Source organism: Protopterus annectens, chromosome 4.part0, assembly GCF_019279795.1.
Source record: "Protopterus annectens isolate FY-2018-M chromosome 4.part0, PAN1.0, whole genome shotgun sequence".
Classification (NCBI taxonomy): Eukaryota; Metazoa; Chordata; order Ceratodontiformes; family Protopteridae; genus Protopterus; species Protopterus annectens.
The window spans coordinates 313185339-313212496 of NC_056733.1; the positions used below are offsets into that span (position 1 = coordinate 313185339).

General features: G+C 35.9%; 1 protein-coding gene across 1 annotated transcript in view; it reads left to right on the top strand.

Moving 5' to 3' along the window:
- Positions 1–3796: 3796 nt before the first annotated feature.
- The window catches only part of MN1 (MN1 proto-oncogene, transcriptional regulator), an 86138-nt gene continuing 62776 nt past the window's right edge, over positions 3797–27158 (top strand). The window contains exon 1 of the mRNA XM_044068303.1: positions 3797–8490. Coding sequence (XP_043924238.1) covers positions 5010–8490 — 3481 coding nt within the window. The 5' untranslated portion in view covers positions 3797–5009. The remainder of the gene's footprint in view (positions 8491–27158) is intronic.

Genomic DNA, 27158 nt, shown 5'->3' on the forward strand with positions numbered 1-27158 from the left:
CTGATCGGGCAGAAAAAAAATCCTTTTAAAATTCACAGCAATATACAAAATACCTCTTAGACCGTCTTATTGGAAGCTGTAAGACGTGTTATAAATTGTTTTTCTTTCCTGGCTTGTGAAAAAAAGAAGAAAGAAATGTACTTTTGTTATTTTACTTTGAGTATTTTTTCTGATCTTTCGATTAACTGCATTTTACAAAATTGTCTTACGCCCATGTTATTCTAATAATTGTTGTCTAAATTGTAAATTAAGCTCCCCCATTGTGATAGCCTCACTTCTGATTGCAAATGCGTTTTATCTTAAAGTATTTATGAAATGCATACATGAGTATACATAATTTTATATTTATCTTAAATCATTTTTCCCCAAGTCTAGTTGACTTTCACAACTACCAGGCGATGTGTTTTAGTACCAGTCACTGAGATACAATGTGCATGCACTATTTGCATTATTATATAACTTTGCTCATATAGGTGTCAATGGTTATGTTAAAAAAACTGACACGTTGTTCCATTCCTACATTTGTTTGTGCCGTGTTGGCATCGGTTTTACCTCATAATTCTGTACGCAGTTAGCACAACCAACCAGGCTTAACAAATAAATAAAGATAACATACAGTAGACTACACTAATAGTTACACCAGAAATTAAAATATCTGTAGTTTCGATAAAATGCCAACTGAGACATGTGTACGTGTTAAAATAATGCATGCAGGGTTCCGAAATGAACATTAAACGTGGCCTGTCCCTTTCCTGGAAGTGATGTTATTTAATTTAACAAGCACTTCCAGACGCTGGAGATATTAAATAGCTCATATCCCCTATTTTCCATGTAACTACTTTAATGTATATTAATAGATATAATTTGTTTATTTTTAGCAAGACGTTTCATATATAGAAAGATTGAGACAGAGTTGAGAGAGAGAGAGAGAGATGGATATAGATATAGATACACAAGTGCGAGTACATGTAAGAAGAAAAATAGATAACTAGATAAACAGACATGTTTTGTACTCTTGGTCTTGTATTTATGACTGTGCCCCCCCCCCCCCCACACGCACACACACACACTAACACTTGGGGCTGAAATCATAAGATACACAGTGTATCCTTTGCCACTCTCCCTATTTCTCTCAATAAATGTCAAATTTACTTTCCTGACAGTTGATTTTACTTGAGAACGGCAAACAGGGGTACCGAAACCTAATAATAACTCTTCACTCGTTTGCGTGCCACTAGTATATACAATGATATATACATATACAAATATATATATATATATATATATATATATAATATATGTGTGTGCAGAATTTATATAAACGTGTGTGTGCGTGTGTGTGTGGGTGTGTGTGTGTGTGTGTTTTATACATGCATGTATACGTCTTTGTGTGCTTGTGTGTGCGTGTGTGTATGACATATATCTACATATATCTATATACATAATGAGAGAGATATGCCATACACACATATATCTATAGTTTTTTATATATATATATATATATATATATATATATATATATATGTATGTATATATATAGAGATAGAGAGAGACAGATGAATGTGCGTGTGTGTATGACATATATCTACATATATCTATATACATAGAGAGAGAGAGATATGCCATACACACATATATCTATAGTTTTATATATATATATATATATATATATGTATATATAGAGAAAGAGAGAGACAGATGAATGTATCCCTTTGAATGAATCAGCTTGTTTAGATTACGTTGTTGTTGCTCTTCACATATATCTGTCTATCTCTCCCTCTCTCTCTCTCTATATATATATATATGTATATATATATATATATGTATATATATATATATATGTATATATATATATGTATATATATATATATATATATATATATATATATATATATATATTAAGAGAGAGACGGATGAATGTGTCCCTATGAATGAATCAGCTTGTTTAGATTACGTCGTTGCTCTTCACAGAACACATAAAAAGGTTTGAAATCTTTCTAACTAACCAGTATCCGAATGCATTTTTCATAAAGAGGTCTGGGCTGTGCTGATATTATATGACAAGCAATCGATTGCTTTGTATTACAACAGACGATCCCTCTGCTTTGGCCTCTCACTTCAGCTAACTGGTGTCTTACGGATGCATGGCAATGCTTTTGAAAATACCACAGGGATTACAAGCCTGTCTACAGAAAGTGTATGAAAATGAGCTGTAAAACCAGACTAGCAAATGTGTGTAAAGGCGAGACTTGTAAGTGACTAGCAGAAATAGCCCCATTGCAGTGTTACCCCTGATTTAAAGTGTTTTTAAATTAAATCCATACGAGTCACTTCTGCCTTGGTTAGTTGGAATGGTATAGATGGATGGCAACCATACTGCTTTAAAAAGTATGCTTGGTATTACAGTCCTGGTAACGTGCCACTGGGGCGGAGGGGCACTGAAACTACAACACTAGAAGCTGCAGCTATCCGGACAAGTCATGCTTATTAGCTATTTGGCATGCGGGTCAGCAGAGAGCCAAAGAAAGGATCCTCTCTTAACAACCCTCGCCTCAACATGGCATGGGGCACTACTCTGGTCATAACTGAAACAATCAGCGTCTGGGTTTTAGAGAAGGAGCGGGTTGTATATGTGTGCTTGGGATGGCTCAGTACTGGGCTCACAAAACCGGGCTCAACATTGCATGGAGCCTGAACTGATGGGGATATTCGGCAGTCTGCCCTTAAAGGGCAGTGTTTGACATTGATATTTTTCAATTTCAAATCACTGCACAGTTTTGTAAACTATATGCAGGTTGAGTACACTTTAATTTGCGGTAAGGCAGTACATCTTTGCATACAGAAGAAGTGTACTTGTGTGTGTGTGTGTGTGTGTGTGTGTGTGGAGGGGAGGGTGTGTGTGTTTTGATCATGCTTTCAAACACACTTGGCTTTGCAACGTGCTGCTTCAGAGAAACTACCTTCTTATTTTTCCACATCAAATTCCAACAAAATGTGAATATTGGTAAGTAAAGAAAGGTGAGATTGCAACATGTGCATTAAGCGACGTTTGGTAACTGCTAGAACATAACTCACCTCCGTTGATATACTTAACAGTCCTTCTTCTTTTCACCTTCCAAAATTTAGTTAATTGACATTTATAAAGAAAAGAAAAGAAGAGACAGAATCATTTGTAGATGTAATTGAATTACGCAGGTGTGGGGGGAGTTCTTGCAAAAGCAAATAGAATGTTTAAACTTCATTAGGGGTAGGGGTACAGTCAAAAGGGACCACCCACTTTACTTAATGGGGGGGGGGCATTTTTTACGGTAACTTCACCGCCTTCACCCCGACCCTCACATTCATTTCACACTCTGATTCTGATGTCATATTTCGTGTTTGCATTAAAACAAATCCTGATTCTATATACCAATAAAACCACACTGTTAGGTTTTGCATTATTAAACGTGCTACTGTAATTGAACTATTTGTATCTTTCGTTTCACGTTTTGGATTACCAGTTGAACCAACCGACAAAAAATAGAAGGTATTAAGGTTTTGGTGAAAAAGTACTGCTGTTACCCTTTTTGTACTGGTAGAAAGTTGTCGGGGAGAGAACAGAATAAGTGGGAGGTGAAAGACAGTATGTAATATAATCTGTCTGAGAGCAAAGCTTACTGGTATTTTTTTTTTCCGAAGGCTGGTGCCGCTTATATTACAAGTAGGCTACCTTAAATGGTAGCCCCACCCTCTAGGGGAACCAGCGTAATCTTGATTGGCTAACGTTTAATGGCTACAATTGATCGCTGAAATGCAAAACTTGTTGCTGGTGCTAGAGCTGGCTGCGCTCACACAGTGCACGAGCAAGACTAGGGCAGTACAATGTTCGCCTCGCGGGGTCTCGTGCAAGTAAGTGTATGCAGAGAGCTATTCTGAGGTCTTGAGCGACCAGCAAACAGTGCCACTCTGATTTCTAGCATGGATTACCTGCAGCAAACGAACGGACGGAGCAGCTAGCGATTTGACGGTGGGTTGAAGTGACCCGTTCCCAGGCGCAGTGGACGAACCAGTCTCTTGCCACTGCTTTGCAATATGTTGTCCCGGGAACGGTTATGAGAGAGGACTGCAATAACGACACTTGTTTAAATTTTGTGAAGACATGAAGTTGCAGTAGTAAAAAACTGTCATTGTTTGTTCTGTGCCAACCGGAGTGCACAATAGTAGTTGTGGCATAAAACAGTAAAACGGCGGAGCATCTTTTGGCGACCTCTGTAAACTCGGAGGATATATGACCGAGGAGTCTGCATTTCCATGAACTAAAGGGGCCGGAGGTGGGAAAGACCGAAATTTCCGGGACTGGCTGGAATTAAAGGCAAGCAGAACTGTCTTTTAATAGTTTGGACTTACTGATTTCTCAAAATAAGCAACGGCAAGTACTGGTGCAATAACCTTTCTTCCAGGAGTTCTCCAGCCTACAGAACCGCTGTAACTGTTCATCTTCACCAAGCAACACTGCACTTTTAAGGACAAAAGTGCAAATACAGCTACAGCAGCAGAGACCCGACCCAAAGTGCTGTTGCTGGGTACACGGAGCTGCTTCGCCAGTATATCTAGTAAACTTCTATTTGGTGTGTGTGTGTGTGTTTTATTTTATTTTTTATATTTTTAAACGCCCTCAACGCCAAACACGATTAGATAGTCTGCATGTTTACTGTAAAAGGAAGTTTAGCAGATGTGAGTTTAATTTAATTTTTGTTTAGTTGATATGCCCCAGTATGTTTCCTTCATCTTATTCGGCCAACATGTAATCTGATGGCTGGAGCATTTTAATTACGATAAGTGGTGCTTACTTTGTTTGCTAGACACACTTTAGAATCGTTTCCCTCATTGGTACTGTATTACCCGTTTCATTTTTGTTTTCGTTAACTTTTCTGCAAAGAGTGTGTGTTCCAAGAGCAGCAGCGGCCAGTGCACCGTAAGGTTGCGGCCAGCTGTCATGCTTTACTAATAACATAAATTTTACGAAAAGTATGTTTGGACTTGAGCAGTTTGAACCTCCAGCCAGTAATCGCAGCGGTGGGCAAGCGGAGCGGAACTTCAGCCAGCCGGGACTGACGACAATGAGCTCCCTTTACAAGAATGCACCTTACCATTCGAGTGGTCCCCCCGGCTCTGTGGAGTCCGGCATGAATCCTTTAAGTGAGTCTCAGATGCCTTTGGGAATGAACATGAGTTTGAACGGAGAACCATACGGGTTCCATGCCAGGGGTCACGCAGAGCTTCACGCAGGAAGCATGCAGCAGCAGACTGTACACGGTTTCTTCAACAATCAGCAGCCTCACCCTGGCCACCCTCATGCTCACCATGCTCACCCACATCAACACCATCCACATTATAGTGGCAGCTTTGCAGGACCTGATCCCAGTAATTCTTGTTTGCATGGTGGTCGACTTATGAATTACAATAGCACTCTGGGTGGTCAACAGGCTTTCAGTGAAGGATATGACAACGTGGGTGAAAATCAAGGAGGGGAAGGATTTGGACAGCAGCGACCAAATAATATACCTGACTTTCAGCATCACAATCCGTCTTCTAGCCATGCCGTCCCTGCACCTTGTCTTCCTTTGGATCAATCTCCAAACAGAGCTGCTTCTTATCATGGGCTTACATCCACTACAACCTCCGAACCCCATGGAATTGAGCCGAGGCGATTGCAAAACCCAGGCGGTGTTGACTCGGTGGAATATACATATCCTAGCGATGCTCCTTCTGGACACTTCGACATGCCTGTATTTTCCCCTACAGACTCTGAAGCGCAGCTCCCTCACTACAGTGCTGGCAGGCAAGTTCCCGGTGGTAACTTTCCTAATAATTCTTCCTTGCCCAGAGCTCCAGGTGTGGTGGGAATGTCCAAAGTTCATCCCCCACAGCAGCATGGTGTTTTCTTTGAAAGGTATGGCAGTACACGTAAAATGCCAGTGGGCATGGAACCTGGAATGAACAACAGGCATCCTTTAATGCAGCAGCAGCAGCAGGCAGGTTTGCTTGCCAGACAAACTTCGTGTCCATCAGCCATGCCCAGACAGCAGCAAACAGAAAATGGTGCTTCTAACTCTAGCCTTCAGGACAATGGGCAGATGATTCCAGGCCAGCATGCCCAGTTTGAATATCCAATTCAAAGACTGGAAAATAGAAGTATGCATCAATATGGGGATGCAGTATTTAATATGCAGCAATCCCATCAACCATCAAGTCAGAGACTGCAGCACTTTGATGCTTCCTACATGAATGTGACAAAACGGCCAAGGTTTGACTTCCCAAACAATCATAATGTTGATAGCTGTGCGACATGGAATAATGGCATGCATGGCACAGGTATGGAAAACCATTTGTCGCCTTCAGCGTATTCTGGACTTCCTGGAGAATTCACTCCTCCTGTGCCAGATGGGTTTCCCCCTGGCCAACCACTGCAGCATCCAGGCCCAGATCAGCAGAACTTGCAGCAGCGGCAGAATGCAGCCATGATGATAAAGCAAATGGCTTCCAGAAACCAACAACAAAGGATGCGGCAACCCAGCCTTCAGCAGTTGGGTCACCATGGTGAAGTTGGTCAGAACAATATGGTACATGGCGGTCCAGTAGGAACTTTAACTCAGCCAAGTTTTGAGCGAGAGGGTGGGGGGAGAATTTCCAGTTATGATCCTCAGAATTCACACATGCCTCAAGATAACGCATGGTTTTCTGGCCCCCATCCACCAGGGGATATGCTTCAGCGAAGAATAGGAGGATCAACACTTCCTGCTGATGCAAATCCACATGAGATAAACTTACAGCAAACTGCCTCAAATATGATGTTCAGGCCAGGAGTTAATGGTATGAGTATGCAGGATTCCATAGGAATGCCAGGAGAAGGTCATGTACAAGCCTTACATTCCCCAGGGATGCATGCTCAATTTGGCAATAACATGGGCAGCCTTTCACAGATGCAGTCTCCTGGTGGAGGTGTAGGAATTCCCAGTGCTTCAGGTGATAGGAGACCACCCCCTGATTTCCAGGTACCCCCTATGGGGCAACCTGGATATCCCTTTGGCCCTCCAAATCGGCAGACAACATCCCACAACAATCCTTCAGGTGTCAATGGTTCACCAAGCTCCTTCTCTCAACAGTCTGAATTTCAGTCTAGTCAGAGATCAACTGCCAGCAAACTGGTAGACCTTTCTTTGGGTTCCTTTAACAAGCCCAATTCAAAAGATTCAATGTTTGGGCAGAGTTGTTTGGCTGCTTTGTCAACAGCTTGTCAGAATATGATTGCCAGTCTGGGTGCCCCAAATCTTAATGTCACATTTAACAAAAAGAACCAAAATGAGGGCAAGAGGAAGTTGAGTCAAACAGAACAGGACTTGAACAACAACAGTGGGAGTAATGTAAATAATGGTACAGGTTCTGATTTTTTCCCAAGTGGTGCTTCTCAGAGTAATCAAATGCTCAGTGCTGGAAACAGTAGCGGTAAACCAGCAGGCCAGAATGGGGTAACTCAGCCTGCCCATGGGGAAAGCAATCTGTCCCCCAACTATAATATTGAGGTGACTGCAGGAAATGATGGAAAACCACTGGCTGGCAGTGGACGAGGGAGAGGCAGGAGGAAAAGGGACAGTGGTCATGTGAGTCCAGGAAGTTTTTTTGACAAATATTCTGCTGATAATGGGGCTACAGTAGTAAGCCCAGGGCCACAGTGTCAAGCAGCTAATGTTGGGGAACAGGGTGGGACTCCACATGATAAGTCCCTTACATCTCCAAGTTGGGCAAAGGGTAGCGAACTTTTACTGAGTGATCAACAGGACCTCATGTCATCACTGGACAGTGGAATTCAGAGTGTGACAAAATCGGACAGTAGTTCACCACATGTTGATTTCCCAGATGACATAAGTACAAACTATGGGAATGAAGATGAAGTCTCATCTAGTTCAGACAACAACTTATCCAAACCTAATCGAAGCCCACTAGTGACAAGTTCTCCAAAAATACAGCGGGGAGACCATGGACTGCTCAGTGGACAGAAATCCATGGGACTAGCCATGCATAATAATGCTACCTCTACCCCTGACAGCTATGGTCTAACCAGTACTGGGAGTGGCCACCCGAGCACTCCTGGGATGGAGCAAGTTCGAACCCCAACTAGCACATCAACACAGGATGAAATTCACCCTTTAGAGATTCTCCAAGCACAAATTCAGCTTCAGAGACAGCAGTTTAGCATATCAGAAGACCAGCCGGTTGGAATGAAGAACAAGAAAGCTGAGTGCCCTGGCCAGAATGGGGAAGGTGAATTGGCCAGTTGTGGTACAGACAGTGGTAAGAATGCTATGAGTACTATAGACCTCGATACTCTGATAGCAGAGCATAACTCTACATGGTATATGCCTAATGATAAGACTCTTATAGAGGGACAAGATGAGGACAAGTCTATGGCTCCCTGGGAGAAAACAAAGCCTCCAAGTTCCAGCAAAGAAGGTAATTGTTTACTCTAAACAGCAGTGTGTTCACTATTTTTTTTTATCACATATGCTGATATCATAATTTTAAGTAATTAACATACAGCGTTCTTTAAGTGTGCTTTAATAATGTTACAGTGATACCATGGACATATCAGTAGCTTCAGTTTCACACTGTGTAGTTTCTTAAAGACAGTCTGAATTCAGTACAGCCAGTAGCTATTGACAAATCTTGTTTTAATGTAGTGTGTGTGTGTATGTGTGTGTGTGATTAGTCCGAGTGTAAATATGAGTTTTATGGATCAGGTTTAAAATATAAAGCTGCCAATACACAGGGGCTTGATAATGTCTTTCCTAGACACTTTTCATAGTTGGAAATGGTTCATTTATTTTGTGAACTACTGTTTTATGACCTTTCCCTTACTGCTCTGTTTTTAAAATATTTGCTGGTAAGCTTAACCTAAATCATTTTCTATGTAAGATGACTAGTGAACCAGTCACATCATTTAATTTATTTATATATTTACACATTTTCTGATAACTAGTTTAGTCCTGTTGGGCAGAGCCCCTTGAGAGAAAAGATACAACCAAACAGATATAGAAATGTACAGCACAAGTAACTGCTTTTGTGCTATTTATCGTTCAAGATAGCAATACAAAGTAGTCTTAATCTAGATTAATTTTTCCACATTGAGGAGAAAAGTGCAGTTACTCTGCTAATGTGCTCAATAAGCAAACACTAGCCTAAGGTACAAAGTGTACATTTTATCAGTAAATTAGCAGGATCAGTGAGTTGGGAAGACAATCAGTATGTGAGGTGCTAGTTTGAGTTCTAGGAAAAAGGTGTTTCTATTGAAGGTCTTTTAGCAAACCAGGTAGTACTTCTTGTAGTCTGAGAATCTCTGCATTGTTGTTGGGTATACATGTAATTGACAAACACTCTGCGTGCATATATGTCTGTGGTTCACTGTATATGCATGCCTCTTGCGTGTGAATATGTATATTGCATGCAGTGTGTATGTCATATCTGTATATACATGTGTCTTCTGCAGCCTAAGTATACTGCTTAGATTTCATAACTGATATGGTGCATATTGTTGTAATTATAGCATACATAAAATATGCAAACTATATATGTTTATGTATAACATACGTACGTATATATAATATGATGTTACTAATTCAGATACATTTCCTGTATTGATCCCATAAACAGGTTCCACCATCCACAGAGTTTACTAGCAAGAAGGAAATAGAAGTAGATTGCCAGGCCTTACACACACTGTCATACTTCATACAGACAATATATATAGATATATATATATATATATATATATATATATATATATAGTCAAACACACATATATTTTTATATATATATATATATATATATATATATATATATATATATATATATATAGTCAAACACACATATATTTTTATATATATATATATATATATATATAGTCAAACACACATATATTTATATATATATATATATATATATATATATATACGCGCACACACATATATATATAATTATCTACATATATAGATATAGAAATATAAGAATACACACTACATAATCTGGATAATCTATGTGCAACCTAAATAAAAAGCTCAGAATCTTCTCTTGAAGTGTATAATAGCAGAAACTGATTCAATATGTGATGGCCTGTGTTTGCCTATTTCAGATCATTTGAACATGCAGGTGGCAAATAGCAGAATTCATTATGCAACCCTTGGTCTCTCTCTTTCTCTTTATCTCCTACTTCCCCACCCCTGCTCTTCCTTAACCCTTTCTGACTTGCAAAGGTTTATAGTACTGTTGTTTTCTCAGTTTCATATGGTTTTATTTTAGAAGAAACTGATGGCAGAATATTTAGCATCTTTAGCTTAAACCTATAGTTTAAACATTGCACTGAGGGATGCACTAGCTTCCCCCCTCTATGCAGTTCTTATATTATCTTTTCTAAATATCCTTTTTTTCTTTTTAATGGGGAGGGTTATTTTTATGTTATTAGAGTCATTGCTGCATGAAACAGATTTACGTTACCTAGTTGAGGTACGTGATTATTGTGCGTGTGTGTGTGTGTGTGTGTGTGTGTGAGATTGTTTTTTAAGTAAATGAAAGCAGTGCTGAAAACACACCAGTTTTTATAAGTGGTATAGAGACGTGCTGATCCTTTGACTTCATCTTCAGGTGGTCATTCCTTTTCCCATAAACGTTGTTCCCTTAAACAATAACCTAAGGAGCTGTTTACTATTGCAGAATTCAACTGTTTGTTCCTGATTTCCTCCAGTTAATCAGTGGTGTGGTAGTCTGTTGCTGTTTTATTTACACAGAAACAGCCAAAATGTATTCTACAGCTGATTGCCCAAAACATGAGCATCTGCAGTAAACCATAGCCAACAATGTAATGATTTCATTGCCTTACAAAGAAGGTGGTGGCACAGAGTTCCAAAAAATACTGTTTACTAATTTTTTTTTTTAATTTTAAATGCCAACATTTTCAGCTCTTGAAATGTAGGTTTTCTTACCTGGGAAGTATTATGATCAAACAGTGAGATTAAATGTATATTATTGTTTAAAGTATCTCTCTCTCTTTGTGGTTTTGGATACATGAAAGCAAAAATAAATGAATACATACAGCATATAAAATAATAAAAAGTGATAGATACAACAACATGGCCTGGCAAGCATGTGAGTTTCTGGCTTTTATAATAATGAATCCCTTGTTCCACTGTTAGCCCCTTTGTGTCTGATTAGGTCTCAGTTTGGCTGTATATTGGGGGGTTGCTTCAAAAATTCAAGGAGCATTTAGAATTTAGACTAGATTATTGGAACTGCATTAACATTCTCCAGACTTCAGTTTAACTAGGCATACGGTGTCACCCATTTTCCGCCTTTCTTCTTTTAAATGCAGTTGCACACTAACCTTCTTGCCTCCACCTTTTGATTTTTTTCTTGTTGCTTATATACAGCCTGCATGTCAGATCGATAGCTAGTTAACACAAATCAAATCCTTCTGTCACTTCTTTCTCTAAGTACTTTAGAAGAAAAAAATAAAACTAATCAATTAAGAATCATGTTGACTTAAATTGAATATTTTCAGCAATTTTTATTTAAGTTCTTAAATGCATTCATCAGTTGTTGGTTTTGGATATTTGTGCAACATACTTTGGTAATGTTTTCCCAACAATTAACTTTATTTGTGTGAGACAAACCTAAAATATTAAGGGTGTACAATGGTTTTAACTGAGATGTAGTTGTTACTTTATTCTTCTATAGTATTCTACATGAACCACCTTTTCCATTGCTGCACACTGCTACAGTTTTACTATCACTTCGTATTGGTTTTATGCCACCGGTATATATTGTGGTAGAAACTAAACTGTGGGTCTTTCCACTTACTTGTTTTGCAAACAGACAAATACATAAATAAACCAATGAATCAATAACATATTGCTAATTCATCAAGTATTCCTCTGAAAAACTAAGCTTTTCCAGGAGAAAATATGACTTAGCAGTAACCCCTACTTTTCTCTCTGTCTGTCTTTCTCTGCATGCAGTATGTGTGAGATTCACTGTACATAGTTTTCATAGGCACTGTGTTCTTAAAGGTAAATCAAGTGAAAATTGCGTACAACTAATTTATCACAGGAGAATGAACAAGTCATTCACTACAGAGATGCTTCTACACTCTGGTGTGATAAACCTTCAGTGTATGTTCAATTTGTGCTGTTCAAGGTTGTGAAGAGAAAACATCCGTGTAATGTTCAGTGTATACTAAAACAGTGGCTGCTGCAGTTTAGTGAGATTTGAAAATAAACGTATTTATTTTATTTCTTTTTGTTTACTGGGATAGCGCAGTCATCAAAACTGACCAATTTCAGGCATAGCCTAGATGAAAATCTTTCCGAGTTAATAAAAAAAATTGTAGAGTGTTATTAGGACAAGGACAGAGATTAAGACAATGCAATAGTTTGAAATTAGTATACCATAGGATTAGCATTATAGCATATATCTAGTAAAGATACAGTCAAAAATGAGTAGTGTTTTTTTCATTAAATTAAAGCTGTATGTTTTTACTTCTTCTTCTTCTTCTTATTATTATTATTATTATTATTATTATTATTATAGTATTATTATAGTATTAGTTTATCAGTAAGAATTTTAGTCTGGAAACTGGATCTCTGCCCTTTTAACTTTCTTGCTTTTTTGTTTGGTTACATCTGAGTTTGTAGTCATCTGCATACATTTTGAGACTTTTAATTAATATTGTGCAGATAAATATGAGTAAACACAGCTTAATGCAAAATTTGGTTAAGAGGCTAGGTCAGCAGAAATCAAGACTGTATGAACTTTCATATTATCAGATGCTTCACCTTAAGTTTGTTTAAGAGAGTAATTTAAGTGCAGTCTAAGCATTGCACAAACCTTGTGTATTTCATGTTTTTTCAAGTTTATTAAATGTCAGCAATGCCGTGGAAGAATAATAATTTAATATTCATTGTATTATCCCTATATAATATTAATAACTTGAGAAAATTGTAATTGTGAAACTAACATTATGCAGTCTAGAATAATGGTAATTGGTAAAATTAACTTATTACATATCTCTGCGATATTGTAAAAATGCGATCCAATAATCTTTGAATTGCTTATGGTAATTATTTATTAACATAAATCACATCTTATGATCATATGCTATGTTTTTAAAATTAACTATAGCTTAAATGATAAATAGCTATATGTTATAATGAGCGGCTGTATGCCTAAATATGGATAGCTACTTTTTTAAAATGAATGCACTTTTGCAGTCTCTTTGGAAGATGTTGCACTTACCTTCATAATAATTATTATGTAATAAAATAATAATAATCCTAATAGTAATATCTTTAATGATTACATTATATAGTTTTAGCAGAACAAAAAATGTATTCACTATCAACTGCATTGTCATTTTTTAAAGCTATTTGATATGCATTTTGTATCTGTATGTGCAAGTTTGAATACACAAATCTTATAAATGAAGCATAGAACATGCATACAAGCCATCTTCTATCACTTTTTGTTGTTGCAGGAAACAGGTTTACATAACATGCTTTAATTTCAGATCCTGTAGTTGTTTCCTGTCTAAGAAAAGTGTAACCATAGCATTTAGACTGCGAGAACAGACATACATATGGTAGTTTGGATTTTTGGAGTTATACACTGGCTTCCAGAAAACACTCCCTGAAATTATGGTGCCCATACATCACACAATGTCTGTTTTTGTGTAAATTTAAAATCCGATAATGTAATTCCTGAAATTGCAGCACTCCCACTCCAGGCATTATATGTTTTTGCATAAATAAATATTAAATAAAGTCAATCCTGCATCCTGACATAAAGTCTTGAATCTTGAAATGAGAGTCTTGAGGAGGAAAATTAGTCAATCAGGCACTCTGAAAAGGAATCCGCTTAATATAAGATATAACTTAAAATAAAAGCTTGACAAATGACATGAAAATTTCAAATTCTAGCTTGTCTATTTGCAGAAAATTAATCACTTAAAATGTATACCATTCTTTGCATGCCCCTAAAGAGACATGATGCAAAAAAAAATGATTTGAAAAGCTATAATTATTTAAAATCTAGGAAATATGTTGTTTGCTAAGCTGCATTTACTTACTGTAAATAAAGACAATTCTGTCATTTATTGCATGACTTGTAAGGTAGTGGCAACAGTGGAAAGCTAAATACAAATAAGAGAAAGAAAACATTTTGCAAATGTAGTTGTAAGTGGAGGTAAAATCAACATGGGGAGGTATTTCTGAGGACGCTGACCCTTTTATTTGCCACAATTTTTATCTGTTTTTTTTCCTCTGAACCCATATACGAGAGATAAGAAGGCATCCCAGTATCTCAACTTATGCTGCACCTGTAGTACCCCAATAATCACATATAAAAGCAGAAGGTGCATGCTGGAACAGACATACTGACTGCAGATTTTAAAGCAGATGTCACAGATAAGTAGGCAATGTGTTGTAAAAAAAAAAAAAATATTAACACAATACATTTATTATAGCTGAAGTATGTTTGCAAAGTAGTGAGTTATGGCTTTATAAATGATTTTAAAGCACCAGCAATTGGTAGATTATTACTTATTAATATAATTTTTACTATTGAGTTTCAGTTTCTGTGCCATCAATATGAGGATAGCCCAGAGTCACCAGCAACCATAAGAATCGCTAATGCCCTGCAAACAGCCTTCTGCTTTAGAGTCTCCCCACAAAATGTTTGCATCATTTCTGATCATGTGGAGTGGGCTTTTTTTAAGGTGGAGTGACATTTGTGTGTACTGGCGATCCTGTTTACATTACTGCATTTGATGTTGCTACTCAGATGCCATAGTACTGCCTTGCTACATGGTAATAACCATTTTCAGTACAACTTAGCATTATGCACGTTACGTGTATAGCACTTCACAAGGCTGGCCAGATTTAGTAGACAAACAATTGCCCTACAGAAAGCACCCCATAGGTGGTGGGGCAAGATGGTGACAGGTATATGGATCAGGTACAGTTCCAGCAGTACAAGTACATTTCCTAGCTAAAATCAGAAAGACTGATAGAATATGAACAACCTATATTTTTGTAAACTCATTAACATGGGGAAGACAAATGATTACATATTACTTTATTGCCCACTTGGAGGTGAAACTTATACCTTTTGCATACATACCTTAATGTCCATACATGTTCAGTGCCTTTGTAAAGCAACTTCTTTTTTATTTTTAGGAGTTACTGTCTATATCTCCAAAATTCTAATTTAGTAATCCATGTAGAAATAAGGAACTGGTTGTATAATTCCATTTTCAAAACAACCTTTTTCTATGATTATCAAATTTTATTTTAAAACTCTCAACAAGATTACTTTTTTCTGTTTATTTAGTATGTTGAAAAAAATGATTCATGCATTGGGATGATGTCATTTGGCTAGGCAGCTGAAGGTTTGCAGTGGTACTTCAATCTGTGATCAGTGAGGCTCAGATTTCCTAGCACTGTGATAAACTGCCTGGATGTAAATCTGGTTTCCAACCCTCTTCTGTCTCTGGCAAACAAAACATATTAAGAGTAATTTTATATCAAAATCTACACTGTTTGTCCCATTTATACATAGGTCACTCTGATCCTTTAGAAACCAGGAATAGTATACATAATCCAGTCTGGTGAGCAGGAAACCCTGGAACGATGTTGTATTGTTGCATAATTTTTGTGGGCTATGTGTTGTTTTTTTGTAGTGTTTTTTTTTTTGTTATCTGCTTTATTAAACTATAAAGTGTACATAGACATTTCCTCATCCTCTGTAAATGAAATTGAATTTACATTGCACTGTGGTTATTGAACTCTCAGTGAATTTGTAAATTCCAGGGCACTACAAGAATTGGCAGTAAATTATCACAGCTGAAGCTTGTGTTTGTTTACCATTTAAGGCCCTTTAAGCCAAGGTCCCCTTTATAGTTAGAAACATTGATTCTGCTAGCTGTCCGTATTTGGATAGATACTGTAATGTTGCAGTGGCCATTCTTGAATTATTTCTTATATTATAATTGTCACAGATTGTTTGATGTATCTTTCCTATTTTTGTTAAGGTAATGGCTGAAATGGATCCTCAGTTATCGGACAAACCACAAGATAAATAAATCTAAATGCACAACAGTTAGTGATATAAGTTTTCTGCCTTCTAGGCTAGGACATTAGTAGGATATAGTGTAATAACTATATATATGAAGTCAGAACTGCTGGATAGCAACTTATATTAACTCTACAAATACTTCCTAAATTCTGCCTTTATAGGTTAAACAGTGTCCTTGTTTCCTCACATACATTTACAGAGTTTCTTTGTTTGATGAAGACATTTGGTATGTAGTATTCCTAGGGATCTTTCATGCTGAGAGATACTTCCTGTTTAGACTACTCTAATATAGACCTTTATTTAAAATGTTAGTCCAGTAAAAGTGTACATTGAGATGAACTGTAACTCTTTTTTTTATTTATTAATCTGATTCGAAAAACAAGTAGTTTTGCCTGTGGTGTGCATTTCACAGATAATCATTAACTGACTTTGTGCAAAAATATTAAAGTATCAGGAATCGACTTTGCTCAAAAGCATTTAAACTACTGGTTTCAGTACACCACTAATCAGACTGTTTGAGATGCACCCATTTCATGACGGCCAATATTAAAAAATAGGGACTAAACAACTGCTCAGTCTTCTTATGTAGCAAATATATGTAGGGTCCTGACATGTTGATGTAGTATGCATGACCCTGAGTGTTGAAATATAGTGTCTTGCATTTGAAAATGGAGAGGTTGTGTTACACAAGAGAAGAATCCCATATTTTCTCTTTTGTCTTTTAAGTAGCCAGCATTACAACACTCTGACCCAAAATGTTGCCTTTTTTACTTTCGTTACATTTATATGTGCCTCTCTGGTTAGATAATTATGAAGTTTGGAAGAGCTTACAAGTAGAATTTCTAAATAATTATCATTCATTACCATAGCCTACTACACCAAGTACATTTTTGTTGTTTTGCAATTCTTCAGTCTGAAATTTGTGGGAAAGGTGACAGATTTGTATGGGTTCCTTCATTGCCAGATTTGTTACGGATACTGAGGTGAGTGTTTTTTGTCAAAATAAGCTTTGTCGATGCATTATTTTCCTGGTGATGAGGACTTTTTTTTATATGTGATCTGTGTCAGTGAGACAGGAAGTGGGGGTTGTCTGGGAGGTCTTTCCTCTCCATAAATATAATGGACCATGCTTTGAAACTGCAAAGGACAGTAGCATGTAAAAAGGAACACATCTCATTTTGACCAGTGGCTATTGAATTTAATTAACAACATACTTCTGTGGTGTTATTTATTTCTATCATCATTGTTAATATCATAGTTAACTTTAACTGCTGGATGCCAAATTAACACACAAAGTTCACTTAGAACTTCTCACTGTTTAACATAGTGATGACGTTCAGTTCTCATGTCAATTTTAAGTAAACCATGTATGTTGTCTTTTTTGTGTGTGTTCAACCTCCTACACATTATTTGGCATTTTTTAAACATTTTCTTATTCAGCCATAGCGTGAAAGTTTTGTTACGTGCATGTTTGCTTGAAATTATTCTGCCTGAAGTGTATAAACTACAAACTGAAAATGTTTAAACGGGAGACAAAGGTATAGAGTCACATACTTGTTTGTGGCTGCTGGTATAAAACTGCTTCTGGTTTCTTCTCTTCAATTTGGGAAAAACACAGCGTCTACTTTGCTGTATTTGTTTCACATTTTATTTTACAGTGATTTCTGCTTTGACTGTAAAAGTTCTTGAATTACTCTTTAGAAATCATAAAACGACATTATGCAGTGATTTCTGTTTTGAAGGTAAATCTGTTAAAATAATTTTTAGAAATCTTAAACTTTTGCAGTAGATGATTTTTTTTAATATAAGGAATGACAGCATGTAGTATTGTTTCAAATTTATGTACATCTCTTACTGCACAAAACCATGGCATATATGTGAAATGTTCATCATTAAGCAGGAAAAAGTTCTATCATGCAAGATTTTAAAATAACAGACATTTCAACTAAGAGGATAGCTTTGTTATAACAGGCTTTGGTTGTAGTACTTCATTACTGTAACCACTTTTAACGAATGGTCTACCAGATCTGTATGTGCACGTGTGTGTGTGTTTGTGTCTATGTGTGTGTGGGTCTTTATTGTATATGTGTGTGTGTGTGTGTGTGTGTGTGTGTGTGTGTGTGTGTGTGTGTGTGTGTGTGTATATGTATATATATATATATATATATATATATATATATATATATATATATATATACACACACACACATACATGTGTGTGTGTAAAATACACACACACACACACACACATTCACCAAAATTAGTTTCATTAAGAGAAAAGTGCACATATGCATGCTTTCCAACCTTGTAAAATTTCAAGGCTTACTGGCTGAGGTGTCAGGTTTATGAGCTGCTGCTAATACAGTTCTGTTTAGTGAATATTTCTTAGTATTTCAGGAAATATGGCATATAGCATAATAAATGTAATGGGAACTGCTGCCTTACAAACATTACACTGCCATTTCAGTGAATTTTATCTTTATTTAAAACTATTATTCTAAGAGTCTGTTTGCATTTTTTTATTTGCTACAAATGCAAAGTGCTGTACATAGACTCGTAAGACAATTTTACTTTTTTTCACAAACTATGATCTTATCAATAACATTACTAATATCTTGTTTTTTTTGTTTTTACCCACACTGCTTTGCTGCTTTCACCATTACTTCACTCCTTGACTTTAGTCTAGCCATTGCATATTAGCGACTGTGATGCTGCACTTTCACTTTCACTTTTGATATCTGCTTCTTTGTTTCCTCCATTTCCCTGTGACATTTGCAACTTTTTGCTGTTCTGTAGTTTTTCTATTCTTACCCCGCCACAGTGACTCAATATACTGACCATATGTTTTGTGTCTGCATGAATAATCCATAAGCAGTTTCTTTCCCTTACAGCTATGGTAGTGACATGTGCTGTCATAATTTAGTTACACTTTTTTAATAATTGTACATATGCTGTGTTTCTAAGCAACCCACATCAGGAAGTTGGCTTTTACATTGAGTGCCTCTGGTGGTGATTAATAGAATAGGCTGTTAGGGAAAAGAATGATCCGTGTAGTTAAAACTAGCGCCTGGCATTCAAGACTAGTGTAATATTCTGCAGGCTATACATACATAGTATATATGTATGTTTATATATATATATATATATATATATATATATATATATATATATATATATATATATACACACACACACACACATATATCTGTGTGTATTTAGATTATATATAAAAATTTGTGTGACTGTGTTGGTGTGTGTATTTATATTTATACATGTACACACATGCACACGCGCACACAGGTTTTTTTATTTAAGCGGGGAGTATAATTTTTGTTTAATTGCCTTATACAAAATTAACTGAGAAATTCATCCTCCAAAAAGAGATGTTATCTTTAACTCAGTTATAGAAAAGTAAATAAAGCAATTAATAGTGACAAAATGTTCTTTAGTAGTATCTTTTAAAATAATACTTCTTGATATTACCCTGGCATTTTATTTGTAATCAGGATTATAGAAAATAATGTCACTTTTGGCTTTTAATATTTGTTGGGTCCTTGTTATGCATGACCATCAAAAGAAAATGTATCTTCAAGCTACAGTCTATGGTAGCCATCAACATTAAACTTTACTATTGCATTAAAGGAGGTGAAAGAGGTTGTTATCATTCCGATGTACAAGAATCCAACATGATATGATGTGATACCCCCTGTACCTTAAGCTAAGTTTTGTTTTGAATTTTGTAACAAACAAACCTGAAGAAAAAGAGAGCGAGAGATGAATGATCTAGAATGTAGTAAATTATCATTTGTCTAAGCCTCAGTATGTAAATACACCGTTGCTATTGTATGTCACACAATTAAAAAAATGAGTTAATAATGTTTCCTTCTGAATTCAGAAAAAAAAAGAACAGATCATGACTAGCTGTCCATGCCAAACAGAAAATAGTGGAATAAAAAAAAGATCAATACATTTCACCCTGATTTGATTTTATGTTTAGCACAGGTCTTATGTAAATCCTGTTTTCTTTCATAATCATATGCTGGTTTTATTTCCAGTGTCTGTCACCCTTAGCCTTTGTTGTCCAGTGTCTTTCATTCTTAACTGTTCTTAAAGCAGACATTTGCAAGGAACTGGGTTTTCTGTTTAGAATCCACAGTGAGAAAAGAACATTTTATTTTAAAAGTAATATATGTTAATACATATTTTATGTAAGGAGATTAAATCCCCACTTTTATATAGTTGTGGCATTTTATTTAATTTATCCTTTGTTAATGTTTTGATTTAATGACCATAATTCTGTATATAGTATCACCCTCATCCTTGTGTTTATATAACTGTAGAGCCCTGGAGGCTGAAAGCCTGTGCTTAGCTATAATTTATAAATTGGTTGGAAGTTGGCATATTTATTTCTGTGTTACAGAATTATCTGTGGACCAGTATTCAACAAAACAAAGCTGTAAACATTTCTTCAGCACACTCTGGAATATTCAGATCGTTGTAACATCCAGTATTATTCTTTTATAGTCATATATGAGTAGTTTTGTCAAGATGAAAGAATATGAGTCCTGGGTCTAAGAGCTTCTTGGGTTTCACATAGGAGTGTGTAGAAGGAGTTATTTTCCCTTTAAGTTTTAGGAGTATAACATATTTATTTATTTATTTCATTTGACTGCACTAATTCTAGAGTCCAGTCATTGGGATTAGTTGTTTATAAATAACTGCATAGCAACAATAAAAAAATGACATAAATATGGTAGACATGTAGGAGTCATCATCTTAGACGTGACTTGGGGTAAGTCTAAATTCTACTGAAGATGTTCCTGCTTATCACCTATATCATTTTGTACATTTGTTTTATGTTTTTGTTGATGGGATAAACCCTGCTAAGTCAGACCATCTTAAAATGGAGTTGCTCTTAAATTCTGATCATTAAACTGCGGATGCAGCATGTACCGCATTTTTGAATCTGATAACGTAATGTAAAGGGTTAAGACAGATTCTCAGAAAATCTCTTAACCAGATGGGTGTTCCCATGTGAGTCTTGTAAACAATTGTATATGCCTAGTGGGTCTTACCTTGTGAATAAATTAATTCAATTTGAATTTTCATTCACTCAGAATGTGACATGCAATAAGGTTATTCAGTTATACAGTAACATTTTCCTGTGAAATTCTACAGCTAATGCAGCACTTTCATTTACTTAAAAATATATTCACGTTAGTTTATATGTATGTATGCATATAGATACACACACACACACATACATACACATACACACATACACACATACACACACACACACACACACACACACACACACACACACATATGCACTGCATGTTATGCTATTTATACTACTGATAGTTTGTCATAGAATGATTAAGTTTGTATAAATCAGATATTGTACATGGGATGTAGTATTGTTCTCAACGTGTTGTGTATGTCTTTACTATTATTTGCTAGATTTGTTAACTCTTACATATTTTGCCAACTGTTTGTCTTATTGACATATTTGTAATTTTGTATAATGTATTCATGCTAATTGTAAAGAGTGGAACTGTACTCCCCAGATCTCCAGGGAAAATATGAGTGCTACTTAGCTGGACAGTGTTTTACTGTTAAATTCATATCATTTTAAAAAGGTGCACATTTTTTACTATCTGAGAAAAAAATAACACATTTCCTGTAGCAGTATGATCAGTTGCCCTTCTCTAGCATAGTTGCCATAATAATAATAATAACATCCATCCTCCTTATTATTTCTGCAGTTTATTCCTTGGAGCAGTACTGGAAAACAAGCTCTCTATGCATCTGAATGCAAACAAGTAACTGCCTTTCTGCACTTTACCTAGTCTGCCTGCTTATATATTAACAGATATTCAAACTTCTGTCATCTAGTATTTGCCCACATGGGTATTCACCAATTGTAACCAGTTACATGAAAGATTGTACACCTTCAAGTGTTAACCCAGGCAGTAAACAGAACATGAGGGTCACGTGCTCATTCTAGCAAAATATCCAATTCTTTTCTGTCAGAACATAAAGCATTTTGAACTGCTTCAGTCTGAAATATCTGATATTCGTTTGAATCAGGTTGGACATCTGAGATCATGGCATCTTTGCCTCAGTGCTGTGTACTTTATTTAAATTTGTTTTTTAATTTTGAAACTTGCTGAAGTATTCCACTATAGTAACTGGATAGATATCACTGGAAACGTGATTCATGAGTTGCAAAGCCCTGAATTTGCGGTTGTTGGTCTCACAGTCAGGTCAGCTAGATACACACAAAGTTAATTCATAGCTTAGTCTTCTGTGCGGCCAAGTCAAATCTCTAAGTTCTTATCAGTTTCACCATATATGGCCTTTATTTGTCACTCTTCGGTCATTTTGTGTGCTATCTACCATACCTTCTGACTATAAGAAACTTCTTTGGTCAACTTTTATACAGATATATTGCATTGCTAGTATTAGTAGGTTCTTAGTTGTTAATATTAATAATATTACAACTTAGGCTTGTCAGTAGTTCTGTGTTGTGATCTCTCCTTTCTTTACTAATTTTTTATACATCCCATTTTACTTTGTGTGGATTTTAATGAACGCTTTTTTTTCCTGTTCTGTATTGCCTGTACATTTTATGTTCATGTTTGTTTCCCAAAAACAAGGTGCGAGATAAATTAGAAAACATGAGTAAATGAATACAGTATTTACACACTAAACTCTTATTTTATTTTTCCTCATGGTTGTAAATCAGGTGAGGGTCCTGGCCTTGGAGTCCTTTCAGCTCCAGTAACATAAACCAAAAGTCATTCATTAAAGCAGATTCAATCTTTAATATGCATTAATAAGGTACATAACAGTGCAAAATGCCTTCAGATAAACAAGAAAATATAGAAATACAGTCATGCAAAGTAATAAATAATGTACATTTCATGTCTGAAGCAGTAGAAATTGTTAGTAATGGATGTCAGTTTAAGGAGAAAAGAGTTCTGTTGTACAGTTTACAAAAATGATTGGCATTCAAGAAGGAAAACAGCGTGGGCAGCAGAAGGAAGACAACTTAGACATAGGACTGGAAAACTGAAATGCTAGCACTGGTTTCCAAAGAACAGCTAAAGTACCACTATAGTAAGTAAACAAATTAGCTGTTGGTAAATTGGCTGGAGTAGGGCCAGGATCACTTTGAGTCAAAAGACTCTTTACTTTTTACTGCTGCACATTTTGTTGAAATATACATATACACACACACACACACACACACACATATATATATATATATATATATATATATATATATATATATATATGTATAAAACTGATTCCACAGGTTTTTGTTGTTGTTATTTGGGAAACCACAGGAGACAGAAATGCCTCTTTTTGGGGTTGACCCTAGAGCACTGTCAGGTGAGAGACTGTCATGCTAGCAGAGGCTGAGGGACTCAAACATAAGACCATGACATAAAGCTGATTAGCATCTCTCATAACTTTAATCCTCTGCACTAAATCGCCGTGCCACATTTAATGCACTTCCCCTTGTAAGTAACATGAAAAATGTCTTATAATGACACTGAAATATTAAATTCTGTCTTTGCTTTACATGATGTGAAATAATTATTTGCATGATTGCAGCACTTGAGTGCAGACCAGCATTTTTGGTCTGTGTTTTTTTTTTTCGGTTAAACATTAAGTTACAACTGTATCTGCTATTCAGATAATATCATATATGTCATGCCATTTCAAGATAGCCTCCACAACTGTATGCCTCTAACTTTATCTATGTTAACGGTTGTTTGCTGTGCTAGATGAATGCAGTTAACGGAGTTTTTTATTTCATTCAGGCAAGGATTTCTTTTCTGCACTACTTTCTACCTGTTGTTATACAAAATTAGGGATCTTGATAAGTATTTATCTTCTTGGTGTTAAAATATAATTTTAAACTAAAGATAATGTCACAAAGAATGCCAGATATTTAATCATTAAGCAAAGTTTGATCATTAAGAAAATTATGGATGCACATATGGCCGCACTTGTGCATACATAGTGTGTGTGTGTGTATGCAAGCTTGATTGACATTATATAAAACATTGTAAAGCAGTGTTAGACTTTGTGGTAGTATTGGTTAAAACTGCAAAGCTTGCTGATAAAAGCCACCTAACTATGAACCTGGAATTCAGGAAGGTGCAAGTATAAAACCTATGAATGTTATATGCATTTTTATCTGGTGAGGGGAATTTCAAGTATTTGCATTTTTCTAGTTTGCTTCTAGAAATGATCTTTAAAGCTTTATGCCCTCACTGAATAGAAAAATGTCCACTGCAGTAAACGAGTTTAAATGCTTTGGCCTTCATATTTGATGGAGCTAATTGACAGTGACATAGACAGCCTTGCAGTTAAGGTTTCATACTTATTTATTTTAACTAACCATTGTGTAATTCAGTATCTACAACATAAACATTTGTTAATACATTTGAATTGCTGACTTATCTTACTTATTTTAATGTTCAACCTTTTTTTTCTGTTCAGGCTAAAGTATTTCACAAATTTGCTGTTTCTGGACTTTTTACAAAATATAATTTGTCTAATTTAAATGCCGAGGGTACATTTGTGGCCAGTCTGTTTTACTGATTTTAATTTTAAAAATTTCTTTATAATCACTGAGTTGGTATAAGGCAACAAAAACAGTAAGATACCTAAAATACAAGCTGACTGATATTGCTCCTGAGACCTTAATTGTAGTAACACTGACACTTAACTATGCAATTAAGTGAAATGTTAAATTAATTTGATTTGTTTTACATTTGTTTACTACTGTTATTGTTCCTTCTGGAACTTGAACAATTACCAAAAGTACAATCGTAGTTTTCAAAAAGCCTATTCAACATAGCGCACTTATTTGAAGTGCAAGTTTTCACTGAGTAAGAGTGTGATTTGTGCTGACTGGAGTTCAGTAAATGCTGTCACCATTCAACATTACCAGTAATAAATGCAGTGAGAGTGGTTTATGTGTTTCAGAATGCTAAGTACATTTACATAGAATTTAGAAATGTCATTGGGAGGCACCATAAGCCTCAGACAGGATCAGCTTCATGCCAAACTGCTATGATACATTGCTTTTCCTGACAAATGTCATTGTTTACTTAACTGAAAGATGTAATATATGTGTGTAGGCAGACCTTTTCCTAAAGTACATTTAAGATGTTTGAGATTGTGATGGAGTCTTTTCATTTGCTTAAAATAAAGTACATGGCGTTGCCAGTGCGGTGTGCGTGCGCGTGTGTGTGTGTGTGTGTGTGTGTGTGTGTGTGTGTGCATATTTGTACATTGAGGGATAGTGACCTCTGACTAGTGGCAAGATACACATATCTCTGGTTCTTAGGTAGCTCAGCCAGTCTGTGATAAAGATTTGGTACTCTTTTTTTTTTTTAATTAGGTTTGGTCGTGAACATATTTCCACAATATCCATTTTCTTTGTACTAGTATATATTTAGCTTTGCCTCAGTTTTGTAGACAAGATCGCCAAGTGTGTAGCAGACTAGAGATCCTGGATTAGAAGTGCAAGAAGGTACACACATTCAATGGAGAAGAAAAAAAGGGAAAACTGAAATCTTAGTGAAGGCCACACTGTTGTGAGATTTTGATAATTTGTGTCTGTGCTTCTGCAGACAGTGAAAAGAACGTTCATGCTTCCATAATGTTAGGGGACATTAGAATTTAAAACGGTAGGAAAAGCCAAACTGCAAAGAAATAAAAAGTTCAAGCACTTTCTCAACAACATTCAGTGCTGCTTTGATAGGTGGCATATAAAAAAATTGTATTCTAGAGAAATATTGTACAGCACACATTATGTGCATGCTTCGTCCAATTTAGAAGTATATCTAATGCTAACGCAAGATACAGAATTTTAATAGGTTCCACAAATTCAACTGTCAAAATACTGAAAATATAAAAACACACACACGCACACGTGGTTTTACAAAGCAAGTGATGGATAATATTTTGATAATGATACGAAGCAGACTATTGGAGTTTTGTGGATTTCTAAAAAAAGTCGAGTGTTTTCATTGGAATACACAGATGATGTATTATCATTTGTTTTCTTTGAATAAGCTATATCACCTTTATCTTTTATGTCTTGAACCTTCAGATTTTACCTGTTGCCTCAATCTGTCAGGCCAATTAAGTGTGCATATTTGTATGTGCACATATGCACATGGAGCATATCAGGACAGATAACTGACTCCGTTTCCCCATGCCCATAATTCAACTCGTATTATATTATGGTTATTTAACCATATATGAGTGACTTATTAGAAACTTTTGAACCTCACTATCAAACACTAAAAATCTTAAAACATTAAAAGAGTAAAAAAAATAATAATTTCACACTAACGAGTACTTTCAAATACGACACAAGGTTGCAGAACAACTTTCCATCCAGCCTGTACTTTTAAAGCTGGTCAACATGCACTCACTAGCTTTGACAGTTAAAATACTAAACTAGAAAGTAATTAGTTGCCTCATCTCAGACTGGTTGACATCAAAGAAGTATCTGAATGGGTAACCTACAAACTGCTAAAGAAAGTGTCCCACTCTGCCTTCCCAAGATATAACTAACTCAGACAGCTAAACCAATAAATATAAAATAACCTTTTAAAGTACTACACTACAACATAATAAAAACCTTTTAATGTAATTATACAATGCTTGTTAAATAATGCATGTAATTTGTTTCACATTTCATTTTAGAAATTCCAGCTGAACAAGTAGAAAGGGCAACCCAAAGGAAATTTCAATGCTTTTTTTTTTTTTCAAAATGAAAAATACCTTACTTAAAAACAGAAATAAATAATGAAATAGAATGTACATGTGTGGGGGTTTCCCCTCCCCATACCCTTCTTATTTATGCTTACTAACTACACAATCACATATGAGCAACCAGAGTAAAAGTCCCCCATAACTCTTAGAATCAGAAAATTCTTCTTCTTCTCCTTTCAGCTTTTCCTGGT